The 21455-nt window shown below is 43.5% G+C and overlaps 2 protein-coding genes across 2 annotated transcripts in view; one reads left to right on the top strand and one right to left on the bottom strand.

The window, feature by feature from the left end:
• Positions 1 to 9077: 9077 nt before the first annotated feature.
• On the bottom strand, positions 9078 to 21370 carry NUDT2 (nudix hydrolase 2). The gene is made up of 3 exons (XM_049897080.1): positions 21338 to 21370; positions 12314 to 12454; positions 9078 to 9675 (listed from the first exon to the last, which is right to left on the bottom strand). Exons 2-3 carry the CDS (start codon positions 12438 to 12440, stop codon positions 9359 to 9361), a joined length of 444 nt encoding a protein of 147 aa, XP_049753037.1. The 5' UTR covers positions 12441 to 12454; positions 21338 to 21370; the 3' UTR covers positions 9078 to 9358.
• The window catches only part of KIF24 (kinesin family member 24), an 85946-nt gene continuing 79012 nt past the window's right edge, over positions 14522 to 21455 (top strand). Inside the window, exon 1 of the mRNA XM_049897037.1 lies at positions 14522 to 14571. The gene's annotated coding sequence lies outside the window, so the exon portion shown is untranslated. The remainder of the gene's footprint in view (positions 14572 to 21455) is intronic.

Raw genomic sequence — 21455 nt, 5'->3', positions numbered from 1 at the left:
GAGCAAAGTAAACTCAAAGCAAGCTGATGAATAATAAAGACTAGATCAGAAATAAATAGAGAACAGAAAAACAATAGAGAAAAACAACAAAATCAAAATATCAACAAAATTGGCAAAGTTTTTTTTTAAAATTTTTATTAAGCTTCAAGTGAACATTTACCATTCCAATCAGTCTGTCACATGCAGGTTTACATACATCTTACTCCCTTCTCCCACTTGCTCTCCCCCTATTGAGTCAGCCCTTACAGTCTCTCGTTTCGTGCCAATTTTACCATCTTCCCTCTCTCTCTATCTTCCCATCCCCCCTCCAGTCAAGAGTTGCCAACACACTCTCCCGTGTCCACCTGATTTAATTAGCTCACTCTTCATCAGTATCTCTCTCCCCCCCACTGACCAGTCCTTTTCATGGCTGATGATTTGTCTTCGGGGATGGTTCCTGTCCTGTGCCATCAGAAGTTCTGGGGAGCATTGTCTCTGGGATTCCTCTAGTCGCAATCATACCATTAGGTGTGGTCTTTTAATGAGAATTTGGGGTCTGCATCCCATTGGTCTCCTGCTCCCTCAGGAGTTGTCTGTTGTGTTCCCTGACAGCAAAGTTTTAGCTATACTGACCAAGATAAAAAGAAAGAAGACTCAAATTGCTAAAACCAAGAATAAAAGAGGGGGCATTAGTATTGACCTTACAGAAATAAAAAAAAGATTATAAGGCCAGACTATGAATGATTGTATGCAAAGAAACTGAATAACCTAGATGAAATGGAACAATTCCTAGAAATATAAAAACTATCAAAACTGGCTCAAGAAGAAATATAAAATCTGAATACGCATGTAATAGATAAAGAGACTAAACTAATAATCACAAAACTTCCCACAAAGAAAAGCCCAGTGCCAGATGGCTTCACCAGTGAATTCTACAAAACATTTAAAGAAAACTTACACCAATATTTCATGAACTCTTCCAAAAAATAGAAGAGGGGATACTTCCCAACTCATACTATGAGGCCAGTATTACCCTGATACAGTCAGACATCACATGAAAAGAATACTGAATATAGACACAAAAATCTTCAACAAAACACTAGAAAACTGAATCTAGCAACATATGAAAAGGATTTTACACCAAGGGTAAGTGGGATTTATCCCAGGAATGCAAGGTTGGTTCAGGATACAAAAATCAACCAATGTTAATAAAATAATAAAAAAAACCCAAAAATCATATGATCATCTCAACAGATGCAGGGAAAACTATTAGACAAAATCCGACACCCTTTGATGATAAATGCACTCAACGTACTAGGAATAGAAGGAAACTTCTCAACCAGGAAAAAACATTTACAAAATCCCCCTCACACTTGGAAGCATTGGGAGTGATTACTAATGGCTATGGGCTTTCTGTCTGGGGTGATGAGAATCTTCTGGAATTAGACAATGGTGGTGAAGGTTGCACAACCTTGTGAATATATTAAAAACTAAACTGTATTCTTTAAAGGGTTGAATTTTATGGTATGTGAATTATAATTCAATTAAAAAAAAAAAAGCTTTCCAGAATAAACATAGAATTCTGGTTCTAGCTGTAGTGCTTATTGGGTAACCTTGGTTACCCTTTATTATTTCACCTTGATAGTCACTATACTCCACCCATTGTTTGCTTCTACCTGGGGCTTGGTCCAACTGGAGGCAAGGAATGACTATGACCTGAATGTTCTTTTCCAACTGGGATTACATTTTTCCCTTTTCTATAGCCACTCCTTTCTTATCTCTCAGCCCTTTAAAGCTAAAGTTCTGTTAAAATATTACATCTACTCACAATGAACCTTGCTGCCCTTTGAACACTTTCTGCTCACATCCAAACCAGTTTTCTGTTTTCCTTAGAAGGACCAAAGCTTCTGTTATGGATTGAATTGTGCCACCCCAAAACGTGTGTCAGCTTGACTAAGCCATGATTCCCAGTATTGTGCGGTTGTCCTCCATTTTGTGATCTGATTTGATTATCCTATGTGCTGTAAATCCTAACCTCTACGATGCTAATGAGGCAGGATTACAGGCAGTTATGTTAATGAGGCAGGACTCATTCTACAAAATTAGGTTGTATCTTGAGGTAATCTCTTTTGAGATATAAAAGATAGAAGTGAGCAGAGACAGGGGGACCTCATGCCACCAGGAACAAAGACCCAGGAAGGGTGTGTGTCCTTTGGACCAGGGATCCCTGCGCTGAGAAGCTTCTAGGCCAGGGGAAGAGTGATGACAAAGACCTTCCCCTAGTGCCAACAGAGAGAGAAAGTCTTCTCCTGGAGTTGGCACCCTGAATTCAGACTTCTAGCCTCCTAGGCTGTGAGAGAATAAATTCTCTTTGTTAAAGCCATCCACTTGTGGTATTTCTGTTATAGCAGCACTAGGTAACTAAGACAGCCTCCTTTCAGAATGCACCTTTTAGTCACATTTCAATAGAAATGAAATGTTTTAAAAGTTGTTTATCAAAAAAAGTGACCCATACAACCCAGCAATCCCACTCCTCAGAATATATCCTAGAGAAATAAGACCCTTTACACAAACAGATATATGCACACCCATGTTTACTGCAGCACTGTTTACAATAGCAAAAGGATGGAAGCAACCAAGGTGCCCATCAACACATGAGTGGATAAATAAACTATGGTATATTTACACAATGGAATACTATGCATCAATAAAGAACAGTGATAAATCTATGAAACATTTCATAACACGGAGGAACCTGGAAGACATTATGCTGAGTGAAATTAATCAGTTGCAAAAGGACAAATATTGTATAAGACCACTATTATAAGAACTTGAGAAATAGTTTAAAATGAGAAGAACACATTCTTTTGTGGTTACAAGAGGGGGGAGGGAGGGAGGGTGGGAGAGGGATATTTACTAATTAGATAGTAGATAAGAACTACTTTAGGTGAAGGGAAGGACAACACTCAATACGGTGAAGATCAGCACAACTGGACTAAACCAAAAGTAAAGAAGTTTCCTGAATAGACCGAATGCTTCGAAGGTTAGCGAAGCAGGGGCAGGGGTTTGGGGACCATGGTTTCAGGGGACATCTAAGTCATTTGGCATAATAAAATCTATTAAGAAAACATTCTATATCCCACTTTGAAGAATGGCGTCTGGGGTCTTAAATGCTAGCAAGCGGCCATCTAAGATGCATCAATGAGTCTCAACCCACCTGGATCAAAGGAGAATGAAGAACACCAAGGACACAAGGTAATAAAGAGCCCAACAGACAGAAAGGGCTACATGAACCAGAGACTTACATCATTCTGAGACCAGAAGAACTAGATGGTGCCTAGCCACAACCGATGAGTGCCCTGACAGGGAACACAGCAGAGGACCCCTGAGGGAGCAGGGGAACAATGGGATAAAGACCCCAAATCCTCATAAAAAGACCAGACTTAATGGTCTGACTGAGACTAGGAGGACCCCGGTGGTCATGGCCCCCAGACCTTCTGTTGGCCCAGGACAGGAATCATTCCAGAAGCCAACTCGTCAGACATGGATTGAATTGGACAATGGGTTGGAGAGGGATACTGGTGAGGAGTGAGCTACTTGCATCAGGTGGACATTTGAGACTATGTTGGCACCTCCTGCCTGGAGGGGAGATGGGAGGGTAGAGGGGCTTAGAAGCTGGCAAAATGGACAGGAAAAGAGAGAGCAGAAGGAGGGAGCAGGCTGTCTCATTGGGGGGAGAGTAATTGGGAGTATGTAGCAAGGTGTATAAAAGTTTTCATGTGAGAGACTGACTTGATTTGTAAACTTTCACTTAAAGCACAATAAAAATTATTAAAAAAAAGTGACACATCATCATTATAGAAAATTTGGAAAATTGAGAAAAATAGAAAGAAGGGGAAAATATCACTCCTTATTCCCTGCTCAAAGATGACCACTTTTTAACAATTCCCTTCTGGTCTTTTTTCTATAGATAGTTCCTTTGACTACTGAAGACGATTTAGAAGATAAGATTGGAACCATTATTCCCTGTCCTAGAGCGTGACCTGGCTGGAGCTGGACTCACAAGTCCAGCTGTATAAAGACACAATCTTCAAAAACCTCTTTTAGGGAACCTTTCATATAAACAAATCATGAACAGAAAACAAAAGACTTTCTACTCTTACCTTCTTCTATTAACATTTACTGAATAGTAAGATTTGTTGGACCAATGAAGACCTTCATGACTGTCATTACTGAAACCTGTACCAATGATTATTAAGAAAAACAATTCAAAATGCAGAGTCACGGAGATTTAGCAGTTTCTAGCCAATTTGCAAAAAGGTGAAGCTTTCAATGGTTTTGCCCATTTGTAATATTAATATATACTGATGATTCTGTAACATTCCTCAGACTTTGACAGACATGGCCCTGGCAGCATGCTTGTCCGTTTTCCTACTTTTGCTTAGTCTGTAATATTCCTTGGACTCAGATGGACATGGGTCTGGCAGCATGCTTGTCCATTTCCTACTTTTGCCTCTTTGAATATATATCAAATAAAATCTTGCTTTACTAAACTTTGTGAGCGTAGTGGTTAAGAGCTCGGTGGCTAACCAAAAGGTTGGGAGTTCAAATTTACCAGCTACTCTTTGGAAACCCTATGGGGCAGTCCTGCTCTATCCTATAGGGTTGCTATGAGTTGAACCGACTCAACGATATCTAACAGTAACAAACTTCGTGATTTTTTACCCTAGAACAAAGACCATACTCATATTCAATTTTTCCCAAATTTTCTTAGGAAAATGTCAAACATACAGAAAAGTTGGAAGTCTAATATAATAAACATCCATACATCACTTGTTAGGGTTGTGCTGTATTTCCCTTACCTAAAAAAAAAAAATAATAATTTTTTTTTTTTTATATATGGGATCAGGAAACCTTGGTGGCGTAGTGGTTAAGTGCTACGGCTGCTAACCAAGAGGTCGGCAGTTCAAATCTGCCAGGCACTCCTTGGAAACTCTATGGGGCAGTTCTACTCTGTCCTATAGGGTCACTATGAATCAGAATCGACTCGATATATGGGGTCCCTGGTGGTGCAGTGGTTAAGAATTTGGCTGCAGACCAAAAGGCCAGCAGTTCAAATCTACCAGCTGCTCCTTTGAAACCCTATGAGGAAGTTCTACTCTGTCCTATAGGGTTGCTATGAGTCAAAATTGACTCAATGGCAATGTGCTTGGGTTTGGTTTTTAATACTATCGAATAGTCAATCTAAATTATAATTATCCTACTTCTCATAACTAACCTTTAAACAGAGCTACAGTGGTTCTTCATATCGTAACCCTCTGACTCCCACCAGAGAGGCTAGGCAGTTTGAAAAGATATCCAACAAACTTGAGAAGGACAAGCCCTACCAGTTCTTGTGAATAAATGTTGCTATGGCTGATACTGGGATTGGGGTGATGGAGGAATATGAAAGAGACAGTTTGGGGTGATGGGTTAAGTAGAGGAGGCACCATTTCATTTTCTTCCTTTATTAGCAACCAATTTCAGAGACAGCATGATAGCCTCAACCCCCTTGCCTTTGTCTTGGGAGTCATTACTGTCAACCTCAACCTCTTTTCAACGAAGTAAAGGTGCCTCTAGGACCAGCATTGCTGATGGCTCCATCCTCTTTCCTGTCCTGGCTGGCCACTGCTCTTACAGTCAGACCCCCTGATTCCACTGGCAGTCAGACAGCTCCTCTCACAGAATCTTGTTTTTATTTAAATTAAAATTTTAATAGGTATAAAAGGTACATAAACCAAAACCAAACCCATTGCCGTTGAGTTGATTCCAACTCATAGCAAGCCTATAGGACAGAGTAGAACTGCCCCATAGAGTTTCCAAGGAGTGCCTGATAGATTCCAACTACTGACCTTTTGGTTAGGAGACATCACTCTTAACCACTACACCATCAGTGTTTCCAAAATACACATAAAGGCCATCCTATTTTTTTTTTTCCTTACGCCTGCATAATATTCCCTATCATGCATGTATTAGAGATTATTCATCAGTCCCCTATTATTGGGCAATCAAGTTATTTTTAGTTATTTGCTTTTACAAGTAATAATCCATGAATAAATTTACACACAGCATTTTAAACTTAGAATCAGAAAACCAGGGTTTCTCAGAACAGCAGAAAAATTGAACAGATAAAGAGTCTCTCAGAACTTTGACCTTTACACAGTAAGCTGAGGAGTCAGAATTTGAACTCAGTCTTACAGACCGTGAGATTTGGAAGGGACCACAGAGATCATCTGATCCAACTCCCTTGTTTAATGAGTAAACTGAGGTCTAGAGAGATCGGAGCCTGCCTAAGATCACATATCAAGGTGACAGCAGAGGTAGGCATGAATCCCAGACCACTGTACCACACTACCTCCTCTGTACTGTGCCTTTACCCCAGTTCTGATGTCTGAGACTGACGGTATTTAATGTGAAACACTGTGAGTACACCAAATACCACAGAATTGGCCACTAAGTATCTATACACTTTAAAATGGTTAATTGTATGCTATGTGAATTTCATCTTTAAAATGAAATTTAAAAATTTTTTAAAAAAAGAGAGCAAGCAAGCAATGATGCAACTTCCTAAGGTGCCTGATGGGTTTTGAAGGAGGGTTAAGTAGGCATAGGGGGAATGGAAACCAGAAATTCTTATGAGTATCCTGAGAAGGAGGCAGGATTCTAGGAGCAATAGAAGTGATGACAAAAATGTTTAAACAAAGGCATCTCAAGCTAGAGGCTGCTCCTCCTCCAACTGTGGTCCTGTGTAGACCTCTTCCCCAGGCCAATCTCCACTTAGACCTTGGGAGGAACCAGTCCTTTTCCTCTGATCCCAGCAGGAAGAATCGAGGCACCTTTCTTTGCCCTATGGGGCCAATCCCAGGACAGAGCAGGACCCTCCTCTAGCTTTCCACTCTTAACTTCTTCCCTGGGGAGATCACCGTAGAGAGGAAGGATGAGCACATCAGCAATCTCTTTGCTTGCCCTGGTCACATAACCCTGGAAAGGACTGGATTTTAGAATTCTGGGACTTTGAGAGCCAAAGGGCTGGTGAACAGGCTGGGATCCCAAGGGAACTTTCCCTCAGAGGTGCCGGTGTAGGGGTCTCCTCTATTTTGAATCACTCTTGACCAGCCTCATCCTCTGGAAGCAAACCTTCAACCTGGCAGCATCTTCTTGAGCTGGTACAACATTGCTGAGGTCTCTCTGAGGCCTGGCCCAACCTAAAGTGCAGCATCAACAGAATGCTGCTCTGCCAGTTAGGTGGGGCAGGTGAATTTTGCAATGCTCTGGGGTCTCTGAGTTCAGGTTGAACAAGCCCAGCTGGCCAGATGCAAAGTGATAATGATGGCACAGCCTTCCTGCCTCCCACATCCCATTGGCAGTTCCACTCTCTCCCACCCTCATCTACCTCCCATCACATGCTGTCAATTCTTCCTGCAAAGCGAGCAGCTGAATACAACTTATGGGTCTCCCTTCACCAAAGTACCTATGTTTTAATGGAATATTTTATAAAGCCCAGAAGAATGACTCTAAAGCTGTACAAGATACTCTAAAGCAGAGTCTTCCCTCAGGCACTGCATTCTCAAAGCACTCCACATATAGGCAACTGCCAGGGCCATCTATCTTCTTAAGTTCAATTTCCCCAGCTATAAAAATAAGCAGCAAACTCAGGTCATTTTCCAGATCCCTTCCAACTTTGATTTAGCTTCTTGAGATTCCATGGCCTCCCCTTCTGAAAGCACAAAGTTTGCCAGCCCTTCTTAGAGGCAGCTAGTCTGTGGTTTGGTACCATTGCCCAGCAGGCATTTATTAAATCAATAGGATGTTGTCCCTGCTGGCCTGAAAAGAGAACACTAAGCTCCAAAAACTTCCTGCAGCAGGCCTTCTTTGGAAAGCGCTGCTGAGAGGGGTGAAGAACAAAACCATTCAGGTCCCTGGCCGTGCTCCAAGATCCTGTTCACTAGTACTTTCGCCCTGTCTGCACAGAGAATCAGTGACTGAAAACATCTGGAAGTCTGCTTAAAACCTGGGCAACTTTTCTCTCCCTCCTCTGGGAGTAGCTGTTCTTGACCCTGGTAATCCAAGTTGACCTTTGCCAATGCCCCTTCCCAACCAATCTTCTGTACTTCATTCTGCAGCAACCCTTTAATAAAATCCACATGAACCCAGCTGCTAACAGCTCCTGGAAAATCTGTACGATCTAACATATGCCCCTGCATTCCTTGAGCCCTAGTAGCAAGGGAAAAGAGGGCTGACCCAACTCTTGCGCCTGTGGGTCTGACAGTTGAGTTGTGCAGAGAGGGAGTAGGTAGGAAGACAGAAACACCAGTGATGAGGGTTTGCTGAAGGTGGGGAAGGCAGCTGCAGGCTTGGAAGGCACAGGTATGTTGACACGGATGCTGCGGGGCTCAGGCAGAGCCTCCCAGGCCTGGGCCTGCCTCATCCCAGTGACCTCAGTCATGCTGACAAAGGCTCACCCCATTTTTCCTTGAATAATTAGAGACTCAAGAAATTTTGGTTTCCCCAGGTCACAGATGGGAGAGGCGGGACAGGCTGGCCTGAGAGGCTAGAATGCATATGTCACAAACCCAGCGGTCCAAGGTTACCTGACCCTCCTCTCCCCTCTGTGATCTGGGGACACCAAAGTTCCTTGACTCTCTAACTAGTTATTCAAGGAAAACATTTTTTCCCCCCAAGGAAAAATTTACTGAGTATGTATAACATGCTCTGCATGTGCCTGGTGCTGGGGAGAGATACATCAAGGAGTAGAACAGACCTGATTCCTGCCCTCCAGCCCCACTCATTTGGAAATCCTGTGTGACTGCAGATCACAAAGTCTCAAAGACACGGGAGGGATGGGTTCAGAGTGCTTAGGATTCCAGGGGTAGGAAAAGCCACACTGGTAGTGTTGGGTCTCTACTGTTTTGACTCCTTAGCTCTTAGCTTCTCTGGGACATAGTGTATGGACACAGGAGTCCCTCTGGCTAAAGTTTAAGCTCTGATTCACTTTAGCTTTCTTCTCTCCAGGAAGGGCAAAAGTCCAAGAAATAAACACAACAAGTGAAAAGGACAGATAAGCTACTTGAGGTGTATTTATAAAGTACAAGGATGCATTTACTGGGCCTGACATTCTTTTTTTAACTCCTCCTTTGTTTTCTTTTCTACCCACCTGAGATTTTTGCTTGCTCTCATCTGAAAGTCCTGAGCTGATTTCATTAACATATCTATCCTTTGCTGTAATGAGCCAAAGACCAGAACAATATTCCCCAGAGCTGGAGGGTGGGTTCATCTCAGAAGGCTCTCAAAGATCCTATCGAGGCCCATCTGGAGAAAGCCAAATGATTGCTCTGACAGCTCAGGCTGCTGTGGAGCAGAGGAATTGGTGTCCTTCTTTGAGTGCTGCCTTCATCTCCTCGAACTGAGCCAATTGGCAGGCCTCTTCCAGACTCAGCCAGCGGTAGGCTTGGTGCTCGTGGGAGAGGCGGATCTCCACATCATAGTCCTTTACCTCCGCCAGCCAGTAGATGACTGTTTTAGGCTTCCCCCTGGCCACATAATTAAGGTCCTTTCTGAACCCCTCAATGATGGTCAGCTGGCCTGCTTCTATGCCCGCTTCCTCCCGAGTCTCCCTCAGGGCTGTTTCCAAGTCATTTTCTCCTGGATCCACGTGGCCTGGTTAGGGAAGAAGAAGAGAAGGAGAAAATCTTCAACAGCTCCAAAAGCTGTATTTTCCAGGTCAGATGATTTAAAGATGGGGTCTTAAGTGACTTTTCTAGGTCTGAAGATTGGCCATATCCTAAAATGCCTGGGAAGGGGGTGCAAGGCAGGTCTGTCTGGCTCTGTGGTGTCTGGGCAATCCCTCTTCCCCACCCAATCTTCTCTGCAGAGAGTGAAACAGACCATGTGTTTGGCAAGACTGGTTTAAGATACTGTTCTTTGACGGCAAGAGAGGTGGTCTCCCCCAGATTTCAGCTTTCTCATTCTTTGGAACTCTCTTCATTCAATGTTCTCAGGGACCACTTTTCCCTTGGAGACTTCAAAATAATTTTCCAAAGGGGGAGCAGTCCCTTCTTGGCAGGTGGGGAGCAAGCTGAAGAGGGAGTACTTTGCCTACAATCCACAATGAAGTCTTAACACTGTCTGCAGTTGGACCCAGAAGTCCTGGAACCAGCACACAGGCTCAAAACCCTACACTGCTGCACTAGCAGCTGTTTCCAAGTAGCTATTAAGGCTTTTCCATATTGTTTTCATCTTTCTGAGCATGGGCAGATTTCAGTTTCATAGGGAAAGTCCTGATGGGAACTTAGACTAAGGACAAGCTGAGAGCCAGTTCTAACAAAATTTATTGGCAAGATCCGAACCCAGGCAAAGAGCTGCCAAGAAACTGTTATAAGAGAAACTGAAGCTTTGCAGACTGGGAGCAGCCTTCCGCTTTGTCTCTAGGCCCTCTCCACAAATTCTCAGCTTGTCCAGGGGAGCTAAGAAAGACTGGGAGGGATCTGGCCAGGTTAGGCCATATTCCCCTACACGTGTAGTTTCCTCAGGAAGGGTTGCATCCCAGCTCATCTGCAGCCTCTGCCTATACATGACCCTAGTAATGCTCATGGGAAGCAGAAATGCTAAGTTGTTCCCTTCTTGATGTGGAGATGAGGCTACACCCTAGTCCTCTTCCTTCCCAGAGGTCCTCATAGCAGTGCTGTGTCAGCTGCTTTTGCACAGCTCCCATACAAAACACCCAGGAGCTTAACACTTAAAAACCCATTCTAGCTCATGGTTTCTGGGAAATTTTCTCTGTATAGCACCTTGTATAGCCATGTACACAAAGACAGGTAGGTAATACATTGGGGGGAGGAAGGTGGGAGGAATGCTCGTGGTGACAGAGGTGACACTGACCCACGATGCCCTACCTCCCTGCAGGGGTGTGTGGGAGTCTCTGAGTACACCCTCCCGGCAGCATCTATTCAATATTCTCCTCATCAACGTTAACAGGGTAATTTCTCCCCAGGCCCAAGCAGGAAAGGATTAGGAGAGGTCCTTTGACATCTTTTAGTGAGAAGCAGCACGTAGTATGATTTAGGTGATCAGGAGACAAGTGTGAATATTCCTATTCATAGTATTTGTGACACTTCTGTCCCTTTTTTCCACCTTGTTCCCCCCCCACCATGTAATTCAAATATGCAAAAGGTGTTTATTTCCTATTCCCATTTCCTTGTTTTCCTCCAATCCTGGATTCTTGTCCATCCTTACCCCTACCCTATTCCCTTTTAAAGTCCGCATTCCCTTCTGCCTGGAAGCTAATCACTCTGGGTTCCTCATCCTATCAGGTGCCAGAGCCACAGTCTGTCAATGACTATTGGCACCATCCCAATGGCCTCAGCCAAAGACAGCTTCCTTTTTTCCATTTCTCCCTACACAGCCTGACTTCTCTTTCACGATCATCCAACCACAGCTTTCTTACTCTCAGAGCTGGGATTAGAAATGATGGCTGATGAAAACCAGTCAACTTACAAACAGACCTTGGCCTGACCTAAGAGCTCAGGTCACTAGTCTTCATTGTTCTGCCCTATTGAGGCCTGGCCACCTCCATGCTGGGTGCTGAGTGATGGACCCAGGGCATGGGTGGCTGGTCAAGCTGTAACCCCAAGGTCTCCACAGTCCTCACGGCCTCTTGGTCTGAAAGGGGTCCTTTTATTCCTGCTCTCCTCCCTTCCTGCCAGAATTTGCAGATGAATCCATGGTAAAGGAACCCACCTTCTCTGTGCTCCTCACTCAAAACATAAGTATACTGAGAAATTCTCCAGAAATCACATTCTCTGTGTGTTGAATTCAACATAAAAACCTAGTGATAAGGACATGTAACTAAGAGTCAAAGGAACTTAATCAAATGAAGTCACAGATGGTTAGGGCTAGAAGGAAATTTAGGATTTTCTAGTTCAACCCTTTGACTGACAGATGAAAAACTCAAGCCCAGAGAGGTGCATCAGGACTTGACCCCAATGTCCCTGATGTCCAGCTCAGTGTCTTTTCTCCTATTCAACCATTCACCACAGAGGCTGGTGCTCTGGTGAATATTACTCTCAAAATAGCCAGGTGCTGCTTTTGGCCTGGGAGTCAGTCATAGGATACTATTTTTAGCTTCACCCTGGCCTGGCATGGAGACCTTGTATCTAGAAAGGATCAAGAGCTCCTGCCCACCCCACCCCCTCTTGCAGTACAGTCTCTGGGAAGCAAGCCTTGTGGGTGGCCTGGCAGGGGGGATTTTTGGGCAAAGCATGGCATTTCCCCAAGAGCCAACCCCCTGGCCTTGCACCTTTGGGAGGAGTCCAGTGATGAATGCCGTCTGATGCCTGTAGCAGTAGAAACTCAATTGAACTGTTGTCTATTTTGGGAATGAGGTGCCTTCGGAAGATGATCAAGCCACACGCTCTCAGGGCCATGGTGTATCTAAGGACTTAAAAAAAGAAAATGTGGGACATTGGGATGTTACACAGAACAAGAAGATCCATACTGGGGGGCAGCACTCTGGAGCTGGGGAGTAGCACAGACTAGCTAACAGTGACCTCATCACCCACAGAAAAAGGCAGCATGCCAAGGACCAATGGGGGAACTTTGTGTGTAATTGTAGGACCCTAGGCTCTACTGTCAGTAAAAATGTGGCCTCCATCCCACCTCCTCCAGGTCTCCCTGCTAAAACACAGGGCTGGTATGTGTTAAGAAATTGGAGATCTTCAGAAGCAAACTCACTGAAACAGGAGACCAGAGCCAAAGAAGGAACTGGTCAGTGCTCAAGGATAGCAGAGCTGATGCAGAGATGGCTCCTGGAGTAGGAGCCGCTGCTTTCCACAGGCCCCATGTTGGCACTCAATCAAGATAAACTTTCTTCTGTCAGATTCATAAAAATCAGGCCCAAACTGAAACCTGCTCCAGGGCAATTCTCAGAACTGGCCAACAGAGGGTAATGTTACTCTAGGGAATAGCACCTTCTTCACTAGGAAAGGAAGGAGCCATTCCTCATCAAAAAATATCAAACACATCTAGTACTGCGACCTTTCCAAATTTCTAAACCTGGAAACAAGAGTTTTTAAGGATAGAAATAATCTCAAAAAGGGTTTTCAAAGTGGTCTGTGCTCTCATATACTGCTGGCAGAAAAGTAAACTAGCATATCCCTTTAGGGCAGTTTGATAATAACAGTTTGGCACATAACCAAAATGTAAAATACAATTCCCTCAGACCCCACAAGTCCATTTCTAGGCACTTCCACATACAGAAATACATGTTTAAGATGTACACACAAGAATGATCACTACAACCTTATTTGTGATATCAAAGAGAAAAAAGGGCAAAAAACAAATATCCATTAATAGGGGAATGGTGAAATATATCTATATGACGGAATATTATGAAGCCATTTAAAAAATGATATAGAGCTAAATGTGCTGCTTTTAAGATTTTCAGACATATTAAGCGAAAAAAGCACTATTCAGAATAGCATGTACAATGCAACCCTGTTCAAGTTAAATATACATATACGTAAAGTGGTGGCAGGCTCTTGTTAAATACTGTCTTCTATTTCCTTTTACTCCCTATTTATGCTGAGAACCTTCTCCATTCTGGAAGCCAGAAGGAAGCACCGTGTCACTGCAGATGGTGAACCAAGATTTCAAATTACTGGTTCACAGTTCAGGCAGAAAGAAGTACCCGATCTTCATGCTACCTTCCTATAAAAATGTTCAGAAAGTGGCAAAAGTTGTAGAGAGTATCTTGCTACCGCCTTGGGTAGAGTGCCGTGGAATGAATGTTGGAACCTCTAGATAAGCTTAGGAATCCAAAACTAGAGGGCACAATGTTCTCTGCCTAGGGCAGAGCATTCCTCCACACCACTGCATGGGAAAGCAAAGATGCCTACATGGGGGGCCAAGAAAGACAGGTCAGGGTGGCCTTGTGGAGCCACTGGGGAGAGAGGAGCTGGCCAATGTTTCCCTATGGCGGTGTTTAGGATACTGAAAAGGAGCACTTTAGCAAAAACGTATCTCAATGGATGCCAATGTACACGGGTGCCTACGTCTAAGAATCAGACTGGCCAACTGTTCATCTCAATGGAACCAGGAGAGCTGGGACCATATGTTTACTTTCTACCTTGCTCTGGACCCATGGAGAGGACAGTTCCACAAAGGTAGAATTCTTCACCGACCTTTCAATTGTTTGGCTCAGGCCAGCTGTTGTCTATTTAGAATTTCTGGTGTTCGGCCTGAAGTCTTTACAGGTCAGCTAGGCTGGCAGCTGGGAAGAAAAGCTGGATATAAAGTCGAGGAGAGAAAGGACAAACTAGAACCTGTGAGAACAAATTGGAACCTACAAGAACAACTGGGACTCATGAGGACAAACTAAAACCTGTGACTTCCTCTCACCATCTCCAAGCACAATGATGTAAGTGACCTGCAGAAGCTGGAGCTCTTTGCCATAGAGCTGAACGCACACCTGGCCCAGGACTCAAAAGCAGCTGAAGGAGGATATTCAGCAGGAGCTGGGGAAGCTGTAGGCCTGGGGTTCTGTCCTTTGCCAACAAGGTGAGCCAGATCAATGTCAATGTTCATGCAATGCCACTGTGCCTGGTGTCCTGCTCTGTCCTTCACAGAGTAAAAACTGGCTGCTACTTCACTTCGCCTTTCCAAATCTTACACAAAATTCTCTTGTGGTTAACCCTAATCTTGAACCAGACAGGCAGGAATTCTGGGAAATGCAGGTTCCATCCTAGCTAAGTCAACACAGTACACAGCCACCACAGTACAAAGCACGTATACCTAGGGCAGCCAATTTCTGTCTGTACCTCTAGGTACAGGGAAGAGACAGGCTGAATTTGTTTCCCTGGGGCCTGGCACAGAAGCTCTCGACAGATGTTCATTGACTCAACAGAATTCTCTCCCTACTTTCCCACTAAAACAAATGCTCAGGGTATGTCCTGGGACCCTGAGAAAAAGCCCAGTGTTTTCCTGAAGAGTGACATTTACATAAAAATCAATGGAGCTATTGTTGGGGGTTTTCTGTTTTTCTGGAGATCACTGAGCTGAAACTGTTCTGGGCTTTGAAAGTAGCCAGCTTTCACACACGGACTCCAAATGGATTCAAACCTCAGGGGGTTAAGGAACACAGCATCCAATATGCAAATATGCCTGCAGCCAGGATTGCAGAGGTGAGAACTCCAGGCTGACAGCAGGCAATTCACACTTCAGAAAAGTGGCAAAGTGCCTGAGGTGGTTAGAAAAAAACCTGAACAAAAAACCCTCAATGTCATCAGAAGGTTCCAGAAGCTAAGGAAAACTGCTCTGGGCTTTGTCTCTATACGCAATTCTCTCACAGCATAGAAGGTTCAGGACCTAGGTGCCAAAAAAGAATTCACAGATAAATGGCTATATGGATGTGTTGTGTTCCAACGTTTTTATCAAATTAATCAGAATGCTATTGTGGGCACAGTTCAACCCCCAAAACCCTCATAAATACACCTTTAGATATAGAAAGAGCTCCCGACTCCCTCCTCACTTGTTCCCCATAGTCTAAAATCCCTTTATCAAGAACAGTAGTTCATGCCACAATGTTATCAATTATTAAATGTCTATGCTGTGACAGGAGCCCCGGTGGCATAGTAGTTAAGTGCTTGGCTTCTACCTGAAAGGCTGGTGGTTCAAACCTACAAGCTGCTGCATGGGAGAGGGAAGAATCAGTCTTCTTCCATAAAGATTACAGCCTTGAAAACCCAATGGGGCATTTCTACTCTGTCCTATAGGGTCAGTATGAGTTGGAATCAACTCCATGGCAATGCATTTGATTTTGGATGCTGTGACAGCTACCTGGTGCCAGGTTCTTTACATATACCATTGCTAATGCTCAGGACCACCCTTCAAAAAAAAAAAAATTTTTTTTTAACAAGAGAAGCATTATTATCTCATTTATGATGAGAAGACTGAGACTCAAAAAGGTTAAAACACTCACCCAAGGGCAGAGCTGGTCTGTAAATAACTAAGTCAGGATTTGAATCCAAGTACATCAAACTCCAAAGTCTGTATTTTTTCCCTTATACAGCTCTGTTCACCATGAAAGAGTACAGCTTAGAGCATATGTGGCCCTGAGAAAGGACTCACAAATGATTTATAGAATTACTTCCACTTCCAAAATCCCCAGTCTTTGATCTAAATTCAAATGGAAGTTTTCAAAATGTCTGGCTGGTTCCCTGTCCACAGAACCAGTTTTAGTTTTCTTTTGTTTTGCTTAGAGGTATGTGTGTGTGAGTGAGGGGTGGAAGGCACAGAGGTGAAGGTCCTGGTGCCCACAGAAGAACCTAGTGGGATAAAGTGTAGCCTGGAGCACTTAAACTTTGCTATCTATTAAGGGGTTCTATGCCTCCTCTGTTGTTTTCTGGGAAGTAGGAAGCCAAAACCACATGTTCAAAGCCACCTCCATTAGCCTGGAGATGGCCAAGCCCCAGGTGTTGGGAACACCCTTGATGTTAGCCTTGAACAAGGACACAAGCATCTAATTTAGGACCCTAATGTCCCGGAACTTTGCCCAGGCCACTCCACTGTGAAGCGGAAGGCCAACTCTTCCTGTCCACAAGCAATTCTCTAATCGCTCAGCATTCCCTCACCTCCCACAGCATAATGATCTTTTCTTCAATTCTCTAACTCCTTTCATCCCTCTAGAAGGAGGTGACAGAAATGTGGCCACTCATCCATGGATAAGACTCTCTTGTAACAGCAACGACAATAAGAACAACAACAAGAAGAGAAAAAGGAAAAAAGCTCCCAACAACCATAAATAAATTGAGACAAAGTAAATGTTCCCTCAACTGCACCTTTCCCTGGACATCTGCCACTCTCTTCTTCTCACAGAGACCAAGCTGCTGACTCATCTTGCTATCTGTGCTGTTTGGCTGAGGGAATGAACAGAAGATTTCACCTATAATGAAATGAATATTGGCTTCTAGGATGAAGCCAAAGTCAGACAAGGTTGGGACAGAAATCATCCTCAGTGAGGGAGATCTGTTAAACGGCCTGTTAGTGCCATCTGCTGTGCAATTCTGGAAAGCAAATAGGGAATTCTAATATTAGAGCTTGAAGGGATTATTTTATTAATCTAACATCTGTTCAGTGTGTCCCATGCAACAGGCAGTGTAACAGGATTGAAGGGCAGATATGAAGTTGAATACCACAGAGTCCCTGCTTTCTAGGGGTTCGCAGCCTAGTGGGAGCAGAAGACATTTGAACAATTTACAGTGTGTTTATAGGGTGTTTGGGCTCAAGCGTAGCAATGCTGGTGAGGATGGCGCAGGACCAGGCAGCATTTTGTTCTGTTGTACTTAGGGTCACTATGAGTAGAAATTGACTCAACAGCACCTAACAACAACAACATCTGTGTATCACAGGTGTACGTGTAAGATGGAAAGGTGGCAAAATAGGAGTGATTATCCTTAGGTCAAAGGGGTACTCCATAAGGATTCTGATGAATGGCTGGGAGTTTACCAGGCAGAATGAAGGTGAAGGCAAGAGTCACTGTACGCAAAGGAAGGAGTGTGGGCAAACACCCTCAAGCACAAGATAACATTCCACTAGCAAACAGCTTAGTTTACATTCTATAGAAAATGAGGAATCCTTGACTGGTTTCAGGCAAGGCTTTAATATGGTCAGATTGACATTATACAATGACGTTCTGGCAGCAAGGAGGAGAATGAGAATTAGAAGAAGGAAAGACTGGCGCCAAGAGATCAGTTAGGAGCCTGTTGCCAACAGCCCAAATGACTGTTGATATGCAGTTAAATTAAGGCAGAGGCAGTGAAGGAGAGCAGCGGATGAATTTGAAAGATATTTCAAAGATAAAATCAACAATAATTGATGTTTCATTGTCTGAGGGAGGAAAAGAGAGAAAGTGGATAAAGACTCCCATGGTTTTGGTTTGAGTGACTGCATAAAAGGCAAGAAGGTGGCGGAGAGGTTAGACTGTAAGCTAATGACTTCTGTTTGGGACAAGTTGAATTTTAAATGATATAGACTACCCACAAGGTGCAGCCCTGGTGGTGCAGTGGTTAAGAGCACCGCCGCTAACCAAAAGGTCAGCAGTTCGAATCCACCAGCTGCTCCTTGGATATCCTATGGGGCAGTTCTATTCTGTCCTATACAGTCTCTATGAGCAAGAATCGACTCGATGGCAATGGGTTTAGTTTTGGTTTTTGTTACTTAGATCAAGGTACTTAACTTCTGTAAGCCTCATTTTCCTCATTTGTAAAATGAGGATAACATTTACTTTTCATGGTTATTATAGGGGTTAAAATAAGTAATGAATATATAGGGTCTGACATATCAGAGATGCTGAATAAATATACATATTTTGGGTTATTATCACACCCTTATCCCTAAAATCCTTATCCCTGTATCATAAAAAGATCATCAGAAAGCTTCTCTGTTTTAACAGTATGCTCTTACTTTTTATCACGTGGCTTTTCAAATTTTCTGAACTGCTGGTGAACACACATGTAATATTCCTCATGTATAAGGTCCCACAAGATAAATTCCTTTCAACATACGTACTAGAAAAAAAATCTCTTTTGAAGAACTGGTTTATTTCCTTAATTATTAGTTAGTGAGAGTTAGATAACTCATTGCTCCATTTTTACCTTAACTGACACGTTTTGAACTGAATTGAGTACTTAATTACAATAAGTATATGTAGTCCCTTGGCCAGTATATTTGCTTCTTCCTATTATTGGTTTAAAGTCAGGAAAGGTATGCATCAGGGTTGTGTTCTTTCACCATACCTATTTAATCTGTATGCTGAACAAATAATACGAGAAGCTGGACTCTATGAAGAAGAACAGGGCATCAGGATTGGAGGAAGACTCCTTAACAACCTGCATTATGCAGATGACACAACCTGCTTGCTGAAAAGTAAAGAGGACCTGAAGCACTTACTAATGAAGATCAAAGACCACAGCCTTCAGTATGGACTGCACCTCAACATAAAGAAAACGAAAATCCTCACGACTGGACCGATGAGCAACATCATGATTAATGAGAAAAAGATTGAAGTTGTCAAGGATTTCATTTTACTTGGATCCACAATCAACAGCCGTGGAAGCAGCAGTCAAGAAATCAAAAGACGCATTGCATTGGGCAAATCTGCTGCAAAGGACCTCTTCAAAGTGTTGAAGAACAAAGATGTCACCCTGAAGACTAAGGTGCGCCTGACCCAAGCCATGGTATTTTCAGTCGCATCATATGCATGTGAAAGCTGGACAATGAATAAGGAAGACCAAAGAAGAGTTGACGCCTTTGAATTGTGGTGCTGGCGAAGAATATTGAATATACCATGGACTGCCAAAAGAACGAACAAATCTGTCTTGGAAGAAGTGTGGCCAGATTGCTCCTTAGAGGCAAGGATGGCGAGACTGCATCTTACATACTTTGGACATGTTGTCAGGAGGGATCAGTCCCTGAAGAAGGACATCATGCTTGGTAAAGTACAGGGTCAGCAGAAAAGAGGAAGACCCTGAACGAGGTGGATTAACACAGTGGCTGCAACAATGAGCTCAAGCATAACAACGATTGTTAAGGATGGTGCAGGACTGGGCAGTGTTTCGTTCTGTTGTGCATAGGGTCGCTATGAGTTGAAGCCGACTTGACGGCACCTAACAACAACAACATTATGAGGATAATAGCAACCATTTTTTGAAGACTTACTACTTGCAGGTAACTTCATTATTTTACTTAATCTTCACAACAACCTAAGGCATAACTGCCATTTTTCAGAAGAGGGGAAAGGAAACTACAGCTCAGAAACAAAAATTCTCACAACTGGACCAATAAGCAACATCATGATAAATGGAGAAAAGACTGAAGTTGTCAAGGATTTTATTTTACTTGATTTCACAAACAACACCCAAGGAAGGAGCAGTCAAGAAATCAAAAGATGCATAGCACTGGGCATATCTGCAGCAAAAGAAATCTTTAAAGCATTGAAAAGCAAAGATGTCACCTTGAAGACTAAGGTATGCCTGACCCAAGCCATGGTATTTTCAATCGCCTCACATAAATGCGAAAGCTGGATGATGAATAAGGAAGACAGAAGAATTCACACCTTTGAATTGTGGTGTTGGATTCAGAATACTGAATATACTACAGACTGCCAACAGAACGAAGAAATCTGTCTTGGAAAAAGTACAACCAGAATGCTCCTTAGAAGCAAGGATGGCAAGACCACCTCTCACATACTCTGGACATGTTATCAGGAGGGATCAGTCCTTGGAGAAGGACATCATGCTTGGTAAAGGGTGAGCGAAGAAGAGGCAGATCCTCAATAAGATGGATCGACACAGTGGCTGCAACAATGGGCTAAACTATAATGACAGTGAGGATGGTGCAGGACTGGGCAGTGCTCATTCTGTTGTACACAGGGTCACTAGGAGTCGGAACCGACTGTAGGGCACCTAACAACATGGCTCAGAAATGTTCAGTGACCTGTCCAAGGTTCCACAGCTAGTAGTGGCCAGATAGTGACTCAAATGCAAATTTGTCTGACTCCAACACCATACTCTAAACCTCTACTCCATATGAGGGTTTTACATTCGGCAATTTGATGGCATTCAGTTTATTTTAAGCTGTTTCACACTTTCTTCTTTTGCTTTTAAGAAATAGCATAGCAAATACATATTTTTAAAGCCAGACGAGAACAAAAAACACAGAAGCTAGGTTTTACGTGGTGAAATTGTTGTGTGGCTTTTCTTTTTTTAAAATTTTTTATTTCTGCTATAATTTCCACATGATTATCCATTCAATTACGATATATAAAACCTCTTTCCATTTTTTCCTAATTTTTTTCTAGTTCCTATATTAAAAAGGAATTTATCTTGTGAACCTTATACACAAAGACTATTACATGGTCTGATGAACAGTATGTTCACCAGCAGTTCGTAAAATACGAAAAGAAGGGGGGGTTAAAGAGGAACAAGAAAGCGTAACTGAGGCCAAGGAGGGAAAGAGATGGCGGCCGGGCAGCTGGGCTCTAAATCCAGACCTCGCCGACTACCCACCCCATCACCGCTTGCGTAGGGGCGAGCAACGTTCACAGGGCCACTGTGCCTTCCCCCCTCCCTGGAATAGGAAAACTGAGGCCCTGCGAGCGGCTGGAGCCTGGCCTTCCCCGACCTCATCATTGCCACCTAGGTGGAGGGAACGTCCAGCTTTGACCCTGCAGCGACCGCAGATTAGGCAGCTGCAGACTCCCACTGAGCCTCAGTTTCCCCACAGAGAACTGCATAATCCCGAGCGGACCCTGTCCAAGGCAACTCACCCCAACCAGCCGGAGGCAGGAAGCCGGCCTTCAGCAGAGACTGACAGTTTAATGGCCAATCAGGCAAGCCGGGTTGAGCTTCGAGTGACGAATAGAGTTGGGCAGAAGGCCCCTCGGC

Source organism: Elephas maximus, chromosome 9 (assembly GCF_024166365.1).
Source record: "Elephas maximus indicus isolate mEleMax1 chromosome 9, mEleMax1 primary haplotype, whole genome shotgun sequence".
Classification (NCBI taxonomy): domain Eukaryota; kingdom Metazoa; phylum Chordata; class Mammalia; order Proboscidea; family Elephantidae; genus Elephas; species Elephas maximus.
This window is presented reverse-complemented; position numbering and strand designations above follow the sequence as displayed.

Bases quoted from the DNA above. Each gene is read 5' to 3' on its own strand.
- NUDT2 (XM_049897080.1), bottom strand. From the start codon at position 12,440: ATGGCCCTGAGAGCGTGTGGCTTGATCATCTTCCGAAGGCACCTCATT. The intron at 9,676-12,313 runs GTGCAAGGCCAG...TTCCCTAACCAG, and splicing joins TCACTGGACTCCTCCCAAAG to GCCACGTGGATCCAGGAGAA.